General features: G+C 36.4%; 1 protein-coding gene across 1 annotated transcript in view; it reads right to left on the bottom strand.

Moving 5' to 3' along the window:
* The window catches only part of LOC129232621 (cordon-bleu protein-like 1), a 133,778-nt gene extending 123,571 nt beyond the window's left edge, over window positions 1-10,207 (bottom strand). Inside the window, exon 1 of the mRNA XM_054866752.1 lies at window positions 10,087-10,207. Within this exon, the coding sequence (XP_054722727.1) occupies window positions 10,087-10,151 (65 nt within the window). The 5' untranslated portion in view covers window positions 10,152-10,207. The remainder of the gene's footprint in view (window positions 1-10,086) is intronic.
* Window positions 10,208-12,319: the final 2,112 nt, after the last annotated feature.

Here is a 12,319-nt window from a genome sequence, read left to right as displayed (position 1 = left end):
GGCTGGATTAGTTCTTGTTTCGGAGATAGAAGTTTGTTATGATGTCTTAATGCTCAAATATCTCTATTTTTACTACGTTATTGAGAATAAACTTATTTTGTGTTATCATCCTCATATATATAATAGCCGATGATGAAGTAACGCGCGTGTTTTAACAATGAAACTCGCGCCACGGCATGATCATTTGATAATGTATTTTGGTAATGTTTGACACGCAGGGAAATGCTTTATTTTGACAAGGCTGAACTCGATCTGGTAGCTTAACTGTTTTACTGGCAAGACTGTCATTTCAGGGGAAGGAAGAAACGAAAAAGTAGTCAACAATGAACGCTATCTACTGGAGTTTAGGTTACAATTTCAACTATAAAAATATCACCTAACAGGCAATGGCTTCGTTCAAATGTAGAAGCAATTTTCACCCGTCGTACCTTGACGGACGATTTTCTAGTAGTACAGAAAATCCTCATCAGTCCGGAACCTAGACAGAAAATTTTCTTTCCCCTTGTTTTTCAGTTTCAATCTTACCTTTTAATTTTTTTAGAGGGGGGAGAAATTTTAACTGTCCGCGAAACGGGGGGGGGGGTATAACATCTCTTATTTATTATAGTTTTTCCATAGACTAATAATAAGAGTAGACTGAGGTTTCCCAGACTTGTTGATGAAAAAATGGGTTCATGGATACATCATGTGACTGGTGGGAAGCTTGGCGAAAACTTTGGCCGCATGGTTGCTAGATGGCAACATATTCTATAGTTTGGCCCTCGACATGTATTTTAAGGCGTAATGTGTTTTCATTATAATTTTTTTTCCAGGTGCAGAGATTGTACTGTTTTTCTTTTAGTTATGCATTATTTTGACATTAGTAATTAGTTTTTGATCACAGTTTTCAGTTACTTTTATTTCATTCGGAACTGCTACGTCAGCGTTGGCGTAAACGTTTTGCGTTAACGAAAAAATTTACTAATCGGTATCTTAAATTGAAATTGTAGGTAAAAATATTACCTTTTACCGATTCTTTTTGGGCGCTTGCATCTTTAATTGCTTAGAGAGTTATTGAATAAATAAAATGCACAGTACTATCTAAAGGAAACACTCACTATATTAACAAAATATTTACAACTTAGAATAACAAATTTACAAATTGTACTTCATAAAAGATCATTCTTAAGTGTTCCATCAAGTCTACTTATTTTATTTCTCGCAGGCGTTGATCGTGTGCAACGATCAACACCCGCTGTTGCTAGGATAACCACCGGTCACATGGTTTGGTTTGTGAGCAGCAAAAGGGTTGCCATAGCTCGGTCTATTCTTATTATTAGTCTATGAGTTTTTCAAAACGGCTTCGGTTGAGCGAGGTTTAGTTGTAAAATTCAACAGAATTAAAGAATAAGCATAATTTCAACGAAAGAAAATTATTGAATTGAAAAATAAGCATAGTTTACCACGAAAGTACGCTCTTCAAATAAAGAATAAAATAGTAGAAAAACTCGTTTATAACGAATGAACAGTTTGCCACGAAAGTGAAAGTTTTAAATAAAGATTAAACAGTTTTTGACGGAAGTTAGCTCGTTAAATAAAGAATATTATACCGAGGAAGTTAGCTCATTGAATAAATAAACAATTTACCACGACAGTAATTTCTTCAAATATAGAAAAAACTCAATTTATGTCGGAAATAAACACTTTAAATAAGGAAGAAACGCATTTTACCAAATATGTCCTGTTCACTTTTTAAGTGCACAGTACATGTTTGTGTACTGTACACACGAAAGTAAGTATGTACTATACAGGCTTTACGTGCAGCCCACAGAAATTTTGCAAGGGGAGGGTCCAAATCGAAAGTCTTATTCGCATCATACTTCAATACGCCATCAAACAAATTGACTTGGTTTTATCGATTCCCGAGAACGAAATAAATAACGAGAAAACAAAATAATTGATGCTTTTACTGTTTTCATAGTTGAAAAATGGATTCAAAGTCATAGAATCTCATTTTAATCTGTAATTACAAAACTAAAAACATGGTTATTACAGTGTATTCATTTATAATCACCATTCTGCTTCTCATAGGCAATTCGTTATAGGAAAAGTGCACAATATTTAAAAAAATCTTTTAGAGTGATGATTTTATTTTTTCTCTTATTAGATCGTAACTTATTGTTACCTATGTTTGAAATTAATTTATGCACAAAAGTCATAGAATCGTAATTAATCGGGGAGAAAAGCAAGACCTATGGGAGGGGTCCGGACCCCCTGGACCCCTCCCTTGTGTGCGCCACTGCGTGCAATACACGTGCAGTATGAGACATCATCACAAAGCCTGACTCAATCATCACCTGTTGATGAGCCAAAAAAGAGTTTTGAAAACAAAGTTGACATTTGTAAACATTTCACGCTATTTTCTTCACAACTGGTTGATTTTTGCAACCAGAAATGCACCTCCAGGATCATGAACCGCACTCTGGAATTCACCACACGGATGGGACGTACTTAAGAGCACGCGAAAATGCGTTCCGATAATGAAGATGGAAGAGGCGCATTCTATCATTTTCGGTGTCGTAGCCAAGCGATTTCTGAACACCCCTTTTTCACGTCACATTCTGCTCGGAGCTGACAAACTTTTGGTACTCAAGTCGGAAATGGCAACCCACACGAAAAAGGAACACGCTTGAGAGGAAATGTCAAGTCTTCTCAAACTGGATTCGAAAAAACGCAAATAAAGTTGACAATTTTGATTTTCTTCTGCATACTTCGATTTTTCTTTGTCAGGTTACTACTGTTGTTAATAGTGAAATCCCATTACAGCGAATACTAATACAACGAAATGCCCGTTTCAAAGAAAGAAATTTTCCGTCCCGATTTAACTTCCACTAGTGTTTGAATTTCATTACAACGATATAAATTTTCTATCCCCGTTTCACTTTCAATAAATTGCTAGAATTCCATTACAACAAAATTGATTTTCCGTCCCGATTTAATTTCCATTAGTGTTTGAATTCTGGTGCCGATTATATTTTAGTGGACTGTAATATTTGGTTGATGAACCTTGACTCAATAGATTTTTCCTAATGAGCTTTAATAAACTTCACAACACAAAATTATATACACTAATTTACATTTAAATGGTAATGGAATGTGGGCTTCACAGAAAAACATATCAATGCCCACGTCAGAATTAAATGCCTTCTCTCTGAGGCGTCCGTTCTTCAACTGCCTGACTACGGCCGAGTGGCAAGCTCGCGCATGCGCAAACAAATTCCATTACAAAGAAATAAATTTTCCGTACAAATTTAATTTCCATTACTTTGCTTGAATTCCATTAAAATGATATAAATTGTCTGTCCTTATTTTACTTTCATAAAATTGTTTGAATTCCGTGATAACGGATTAAATTTTCCGTCCCGATTTAATTTCCATTACATTGAAATAAATTTTCTACCCTGATTTAGTTTCCATTGCATAGCTTGAACTCTATAGCAAAAAAAATAAATTTTCCGTCCCGATTTTATTTCCAATTATATAACTTGAATTCCATTAAAACAAAACAAATTTTCTGTCTAGGTTTAATTTCCATTACAACGAAATTTTCGTTACAGCGAATAAAATTTGCAGCCCCTTGCAGTTCATTGTAACGGAATTTTCTTATTATTTTTGCATTCAAAAATTTAGTAAAAGAAAAAAAGCGCAGCAGTCCACGCAAAAACGGACCACGATTGAGAGAAAAAATGTGATTCTTCTCAACCTGACTTCAAAAAACGCAAATAAAGTTGACGATTTGGACTTTTCTTTAGGAATATCTCTCTTCATCTTTATCAAATTACTTTTTCTTTTTTCTTTACCTTTCAATTTAATAAAAGAGTGAAGTGCAGATTATTTGAAAACTGAACACGCTAGAAGGGAGAAAATGTCAAGTTTTGTCAACCTAGATTCGAAAAACGCAAATAAAGATGAAAATTTGGACTTCCTTACTAAAACTTTGCTTCTTTTTTTTCAGACTACTTTATTATTATTATTATTATTTTATATATATTCAAAATTTTAACCTTTCAGTGGGTTCGTGTTTGAGAGGATACAGACTTAAGTTTCTCTCCCCTCACTCTTACACCTACTTTTTGTCATCATGGAATTTTTCTAGCGTCAGTAGCAGTCTGCGAATCTGCTGTTTGTATCTAAGAGATACGCGAGAAAGTTTAAGTAAGCTTTTGTTGCGTTCGATTTTCAATTAATTTTATTATTTCATGTCTGAAAGTACGTTGCCGATGCTCCACTGTAAATAAATAATAATAATAAAAAGTAAAATTTAAAAACATCCCATAAAAACGTAGAAAATCGAATGTTGTTCGTTTCAAGTTTGGCGTTCAATCTCTCAACCATTGTGGTTTTCTAAAATGACTTTGATTTGTTGGAGTTTAATCAGGGCCTGATTATTAAATAGGCCAACTAGGCCGTGACCAAAAACTGATTTTTCCGGGATCCAAATGGCTAAAACTGTAAGGTACATTTTTTCGGGGCGCTACAGGGTGGCCACAAATTTTTTTTATTCGATGCTTTAACTACGACCCAGGATTAACCATTCATCTACTGTTCCTATTTCTCATATTTAAAACAATATTACTTCAGTTAATGAAAGTTAATAATAGTTATTTTAATTAGAATTATATTAAAAAATATATAATATACATTTTATCTTAATCGTTAATATGAGTTTAGAACTTTGATGTTAAATTATGTGTTGTAGATTACTTATATAATAGAAGATGTTCTATATTTAGACATCAGAACTTACTGACATTTATAATTTGATACTTGACTATTTACATTATAATATTTATAATTTAATTTAATACTTGACTGAAATTATAAGTGAATTAATACCCGAAAGAAGTAAGAACTACGTGTAGATTGTACAACGTGTTGACAATTAGACTTGTATGAACAAAATTTGCTCAACCTATTCCACTCTCTGATAAATCAAGTTAAAATAATTTAAATCAAGTTAAAATTGTTCCGCTTGACATTCTCACTAGTTGAATTCCAACAGTTTTACTTGATCAAAACATTTCTGTTACAAAAGCCAATTACATAAAATGTCTCTCTTAAAAAGGGCTGAACTTTCCATTCTATTAAACCAGTTCGTTGTTTGTTGCATTTGGTTATACAATCTGGTTAATTTAGCTGTTAGTTTATTCATAGTATGTCTTGGTCTGAAAATCAATAAAATTTATAACTATGTGTAAGCAAAATACTCGAGAAATTTAACAAGCGGATTTAAGGCACAAACAAAAATGATTTAGTTTTAACTTCATGGACCGGGGGGGGGGGAGGTTTAATGAAAACAATTTATATTTTGGGCATCGTCTTTTTTACGTTGTTGGGCTAATAATCTAGCTCATTTCTATTGAAATTATGCTTTGTTTTAAATGTTATTTCATACATTTGTTTAGATTATGGCTGCTACAAAATGTTTTACTGAATAAAATTTAACGCCATCTTTAATAACACTGCGTTTAATATTTATTCGTTCATTTATCTATTTATTTTATTTCACAGCAAATAGGAAACACCTTTTTCCTTTGATGATTTTTTTTTTTTTTACAATTTAATAATTCACAGCGTTGATAATGTTTGTTTAGATATAAAAAAAATCTGGTTATTTTGAGTAGTAGTTTTAATTTTGATACTTTTAAATTGCAAAACATTTACGCTGAGGAAAACAATGTGTCATTTTCATGAGGAACAGCTATGAAAATAAGATAATTTGTTAAATACTTCATTTCCATTCCCTTTTGCAACTTATGCATTTGCTTCTTATGTAACTTGCTTATACGTAGTACGCAGTAAGTTACTGCCCTCAAGCCAGGGCTTAGGCAGAACGTCATGTAAAATACCGACAGCCCGGTTATGACATTCAGAGACTGCAGTTTCGTCCTTGCTATGAACTCATCAATATGGAATAGTCAATCACCGAGCTGGAGGCAAATGGTCTCGCATTGAAGCTGAGATTGCCAACAAACTGGTAGCTAAAGCTAAATTGGCACATCAGCGAGAGGCCACAAACCATGGAGCTGAACAACTCGAAAATGAAGGGAAAAGCCTAAGTAATAAGCAGTAAGTTAACGCTCTTAGGAGCCATTGTTAAGACGCATCATTGCTTGCTATCGATCGCTGTGTGCTAAATGAATTTTAGCCTCCAGTTTGTTGGTCATCTCAGCTTCAATGGGAGTACATCAGCCTTCAGCATGGTTTTCGACTAGTCGAGACTGATGAGTCTATAACAAGGACGAAACTGCCACCTGTGGATGGCATAACCGAGCTGTCGGTTTTGCATGTAGTTATACATGTTTAGATTAAACACTGAATAATAAAAGAAATGGATCCTGATAACATACGCTGTGAAAATCAATTGTGATAATAATTTTTATACGAATGAGACTAAAGGGAGGAAAGTGGGGTTTTCACTCTTCCACTCAGGGCCTGATTGCTGAATAGGCCACCTAGGCCGTGACCTAGGGCCCGCGATATTTAGGGGCCCCCAAACGACTGAAATTACTTTAATCTATGGCTAAAATTGTTTTTGCAAAACTAAAGTTATAAAGTTTTTAAATACAGGGGACCCTCCAAAAAAATAATTTGGCCAAAGCCCCTCGATATCTTAATCGGGTCCTGCTTCCACTTAAAAGAAAAAGATGTAGTCACATGTTTTTTTTTTTTTTTTTTTGAGAAATCGCGATTGCTTATTGCTTTTATTTGACTGTTTTGATGTCCTTTGATTTTATTTTCCCACCGCCACCCTCTGCAGCATCACCGTCGACCGGCTCCTCACGATGCTGCTCCTATAGCGAAAGCCGTCTCCAGGTTGCATCCATGTCCTACACACACGCGCACACATACACAACTACACACACACACACACGCACACATACACACACAAACACATACACCTACACACATACACATATGCACACGCATACATACAGACACCTTACACATACACACATACATACACACAACTACTCACATATTCATGCATACATACAGACACCTACACATACACACATACAAAAACATACACTCACACATACACACAACTACCCACACATTCATGCCTGCACACAGATACAAACACATATGCCTACACACACATAAACATACACCCCCACACACACATACACACAACTACCCACACACTTATGCCAGCACACAGATACAAACACACATGCCTACACACACATACACATACCCTCTACACACACATACACATACCCTCTACACACACATACACATACCCTCTACACACAAACACACATACCCCCCACACACAAACACACACGCCTGCATACACACACTCGTGATTGCGAATAACATAATTTGAACTCAAGATGTCAAAATTCAAATTAATTATATTTTTTTTCTGTGATTCGACCTCTGGTTTTCCGACTTTTGCCATCTGTGAGTGTGTGTGTGTATTTTTGGTCAAGCTCTGTGCATATTTTACTTTTTTATACAATTTTCCGCAATTATTGGAGGCAGTTATCAGTCATGACTTGTAACTCACAAAATTTGCCAGATAAGGACATTCTTAGGAGGACACAGCAACCTCTCGTGCCCTCCCATCAGAGCGCTCTTGCCCGTGACCTCCCACACGATATTGCACATCATTGAAAACTTAAGCAAGAAGAAGGAGGATGTTAGCATTTTACTCTTAAACATTTATATTGAGTGTCAACAAGGTTGAATAATTAAAATGCCAATTGAGCGCAAAGGTTTGCTACATAACAGAAGCCTAGTTTGTATTACTTGTTACATCTCCTGTTAAATATTCTCAAACTGTGAATAAAAACAAAATGTTTTTATCCTTACGTCTGAGCATGACCGTACCGAGAAAATATTTTCCATGTTGGGTCAAATCAAGTATAGAAAAGGTGTCGATGTAACCCCCTAAAGAGCAGTTTTGTACAATTTCGTAGGATATCCGGACTCGTAAACGCCCCCTCTGGGTAAGTCCTTGTATGTTGTGTCTCATCACAAAACACCGAAACACCTGCAATTGAGGTATTCAAAAACATTTCAATTAGTTTAGACAGGTGAAGAAATGAAATCTGTTTGTGCAAGCATGTACTAGAACCGATTTTCAACCTGTGGTCAATGAACATCTAGTGAATATTAAGCTCCATCATTTTTATACATACAGTATACTCCCGATTATCCGTGCTAATCACCGGGCGGCGTAGCACGGATAATCGAAAAACACGGATAATCCGAAAAATCATTTAAGGAATATGCAGGCTAACTATTTAAGGGGAAATTAGAAAAAACTAAATAATATATATATATACTCACACAAACCAGGAACTTTTCTTCGAAATGTTATTGCTTAAAAAATCGGTGATACATTTTTGTTTTCTTTGTTTGCTTAAATTGTTGCGTATGTCCGTACAAATTTTTCTTACTGCAATTATTTCTCCGTAATCGTAACTTCTTTCACTCATGTAATTCAATAAATGTTCCTCAGATTGTATAGCAGTAGAATGTGAAATTTTCTTCACGTTCTTCATCTTCGTTTTCGGTATCATCACTTGCGTTTGATTCAGTAACAAGTTCAATTATATTTTCGTTAGTTAGACATTGAAATATTCAATGTCTAACTGACGAAATGTCATCCTGATTCACATTCGTCGCATTTAAACCACTCTTCGACATTTTCAGCATCAACTGATTCGAAACCTTCGATTTCTTTAACTTCCTCAATGATGTTATCGATAACATCATCGAAGCTTTAGAACAGTGTGATTCCGAAATGATGCACGGATAATCCGCAAACCGGATAATCCGCACACGGATAATAGGGAGTATACTGTAGTACTAATTAAATTTATTGAAGAAAACTTTTGGATTCAACTCATTTTACCTTAAATCACTAGCGCAGCCAGAAATACCTTCTGGAAGGGTTTTTTTTTTTTTTTGAAGAAAATATACTTTCTGGAGGGTTTTTTTTTAAATCAAAAATAACTTCTGAAGGGGTTTTTCAATCAAAAATACCTTTTGAAGGGGATTCTTTAATCAAAAATACCTTCTGAAGGGTTTTTTTCAATCAAAAATACCTTTTGAAGGGGATTCTTTAATCAAAAATACCTTCTGAAGGGTTTTTTTTCAATCAAAAATACCTTTTGAAGGGGATTCTTTAATCAAAAATAACTTCTGAAGGGGTTTTTCTGATCAAAAAAGCCCTTTCATATGCATAAGCTACTCTACTAGAATTTACATTTATGTTAAAACTAATGGCTCTTGGGGGTGTCTTAACCCAGTGGCGGATTTACTAGGGGGGGATGGGGGCGACCGCCCCCTCCGTGACCGTGATTTTCTAAATATTTTCGCTGCATAAACCTTCTTCATTTTTTAAATTACAAATATATTTACTATATCGATATTGTTAAGTGCTATAATAATGCTGTAGTGTACATACTGTAAGTACCAATAAACCAATAATATTGAATTGAAGGAAATACTAGCAATCGCTACGAATTTCAATCAAGTACATTCCACAAATTTGCTTTAAATTATGTTTAGACGCTTAGTGTTGTCGTGGATGGACAGCGTTACCCATTTTTTAACTTGAATAATTTTTATATTTCTATATGTGTCTTCCAACCTTTTTCTTCCATGGACTACACTATACTGTTATGATAATACATTGCTATGATTTAGAACAGAGGTTTCCAACGCTGGGGGGTGATAGTCCCCATAGGGAGATTTGACACTTCAAGGGGGCGATAAGTTCGTGAAAGGATTAGTATTTAAAAGACAGGATAAAGGGGGGGGGGCAATTGACTCCCTGCCCTCGTACATGACGGGTTTGGGGGGAGGAATGGCTTTTACGGTTTTTAACCGCCACTCCCTTGAATGTACTGTAAATCCGCCCCCCCCCCCTCACTGCGCCACAGCCTAAAATAATTGTTGCATAAATAATATCTCTATGTGGTCTGCTTAGGATTAGAGAGTTTACCAAGTAGTCCTCAGCAGGAAACGGTTGGGAACCACTGACCTAGGGTTTTCATGTAGTTTGAAACAACAGATAAACAAACTTACTTGACATCGTCTGCGTCCAGACCCCCGGGCGAGTACCCCACTCTCCGACAACACATGTTCCCCATATCATCGCTGGACACACGTCCGAATACCTGTTGCTTCACATGGCGACACTACACACACACACACTACACTCCACACACACGCGCGCGCGTGCGATCCACACACTATTCTCGACACAACGTGCAAAACACAAACACAGAACGCGCGACAGCTGCAACACCAGAGCAAACACAAAGCTCTGTTGCTGTTCTTCGAGCGAAGGGAAAACGGTGAACCTTCCTTCTTTTTGCTGCTCCTTCTTTTCTTCACCTGGCAGCCTCATTCGCCCGGTGAGAGGGGGGGGGGGGGCAGGAGCCGACTCCCGCCCCCCTCGTTCCTTGGAGGACACGTTCGGCAAACTTCGGTCGTGGCTCGGCGCTCTTCGCTTGCCCCAGGTGGAAAAAGGGACGCGTCCGTGTGTGCTTCTCGTGTAGATTCGGTTCTCTGGGATGGGAATCGATTAAAAACTGTTATTAATCGACGCTGCCATTCGGTACGGAAAATATTATGGGGAATGTAATGGGGATCTTGCATTCTGATCGAGTCAAGTCAATGTTACCCTCCTGGATTCGGCTAAGAATGCGAACCGATAGTAATAAAAAACTGTTATTAACCTTACCGAGGTTGCCATTCGATATGCCAAAATTATTGGCAGTGGCGTAGCGAGGAATATTTCTTAGAGAGGGCTTTTATTTATTTTCACACTAACACATCTAGATAAAAATTCGTAGCTTAGAGCAACAGCAACAGATAGGGAGAGGGGTCTTTCGGGGGGGGGGGCATAAATACAGTGGTGGCGCTAGGAAATCCCCGACGGAGGGGCAAGCTTGCCCGACAGGGGGGCATAGCCAAGTTTTAGTTTGCAAGATTCCCCCCCCCCCTCCAATTTAGGTGATAAAGAAACTAATCATTCTTGGCGTCTAACAACACGAATTCCCCATAAAAATTAAAAGCAAAAAAAAAATAATAATAATATAGATAAAATAAAACAATTAAGAAAATAAAATTAAATTTAAAATTAAAAACATGAAACTAGGCATTTGTAAGCGGGTTCATCGCGTGATCAATAAACTAAAACAGTCTAAGAATCAGAATTTGACGAAAAATCTGAATATGATGTAAAATCATTAAAAATGTATGCTCTACAGAGTTTATGCAGTGAAAGAAACTTAAAAACAGTAATGTAGTTGTGAATGTAATGTTGCACTTACAGAAATGAGGGGGGTCCGGGGGTTCTCCCCCGGAAAATTTTCGAAATTGCAGCTCTGAAAACGCAATTTTAGTTGATCTTCAGTGATTTCATGCAGACAAGGGTTGGATGCTCACCCCCAAATAATTTTAAGAAATTGAAGTCCAATAAATGAGATTTTAGCCGATCTGTAATGGTATTTTGTAGGGAGTGAGAGTCGAGGTGCACAACCGAAAAAGTTTCAAAATTAAAGAAACAAAATTGTAGGTCATGTTTGGTAACGTTAGGGTGATGGGGTTAATGACCAATTAAGATATTCAGTGTTCCTCCCCCCCCCCCCCTCCTTCTTCCGTAATCAAATCTTATAAACACACAAATTTACGTGGTGGAAACTCCAGGGCTCAAGAGTATAGCGGTGCTCATCCACTAACTCAACATGTTATTTATTGGGGAGCAGAGAAATCCACATCTTAAGTAAGCAGAAGAACAGTAACTAATATTAAGTTAAGAAATTGAAAAGAAACTTGATCCCGATGCCTAGCTTTATATTAAGACTAGCTGCGTTGCCCGGCTTTGCCCGGTCTACTTTGAAAACAAATATTGTGTCAAGTGACGTATATTCAACAATCAGGCATAAATAAAAGAAAAAAAAACATCATGCAAAATTCCGCCCCCCCCCCCCCAAACAATGACGACAGATATGAAAATACTTTAAAGAAATTAAATAGAAACACAAAATAAAATAAGTTTAAGAATTGAAAATGAGAAAGATGGAAATGAACAATGGATTCAATAAGCGTTACCGTGGAAACGCAAGATAAAATGGTTAAAAACTTAAAAAGAGAACAGATTTTTGAACTTCATTTAATTCGCTTGTAACTTTTTTTCTAATGGAGATAGATGGTTAAACTTTCGACCATAGGTCGTGTTAGATCTGGAGTGAAAAATGTCGCTTTTTCCAATGGTGTCAAAAAGAAAACTGTGGGACAATTCCTTCACTTT

The sequence above is a fragment of the Uloborus diversus genome, unplaced genomic scaffold (assembly GCF_026930045.1).
Source record: "Uloborus diversus isolate 005 unplaced genomic scaffold, Udiv.v.3.1 scaffold_13, whole genome shotgun sequence".
NCBI classification, from domain to species: domain Eukaryota; kingdom Metazoa; phylum Arthropoda; class Arachnida; order Araneae; family Uloboridae; genus Uloborus; species Uloborus diversus.
Note: the sequence above shows the minus strand (reverse complement) of the source record. Positions and strands in the feature narration are given on the sequence as shown.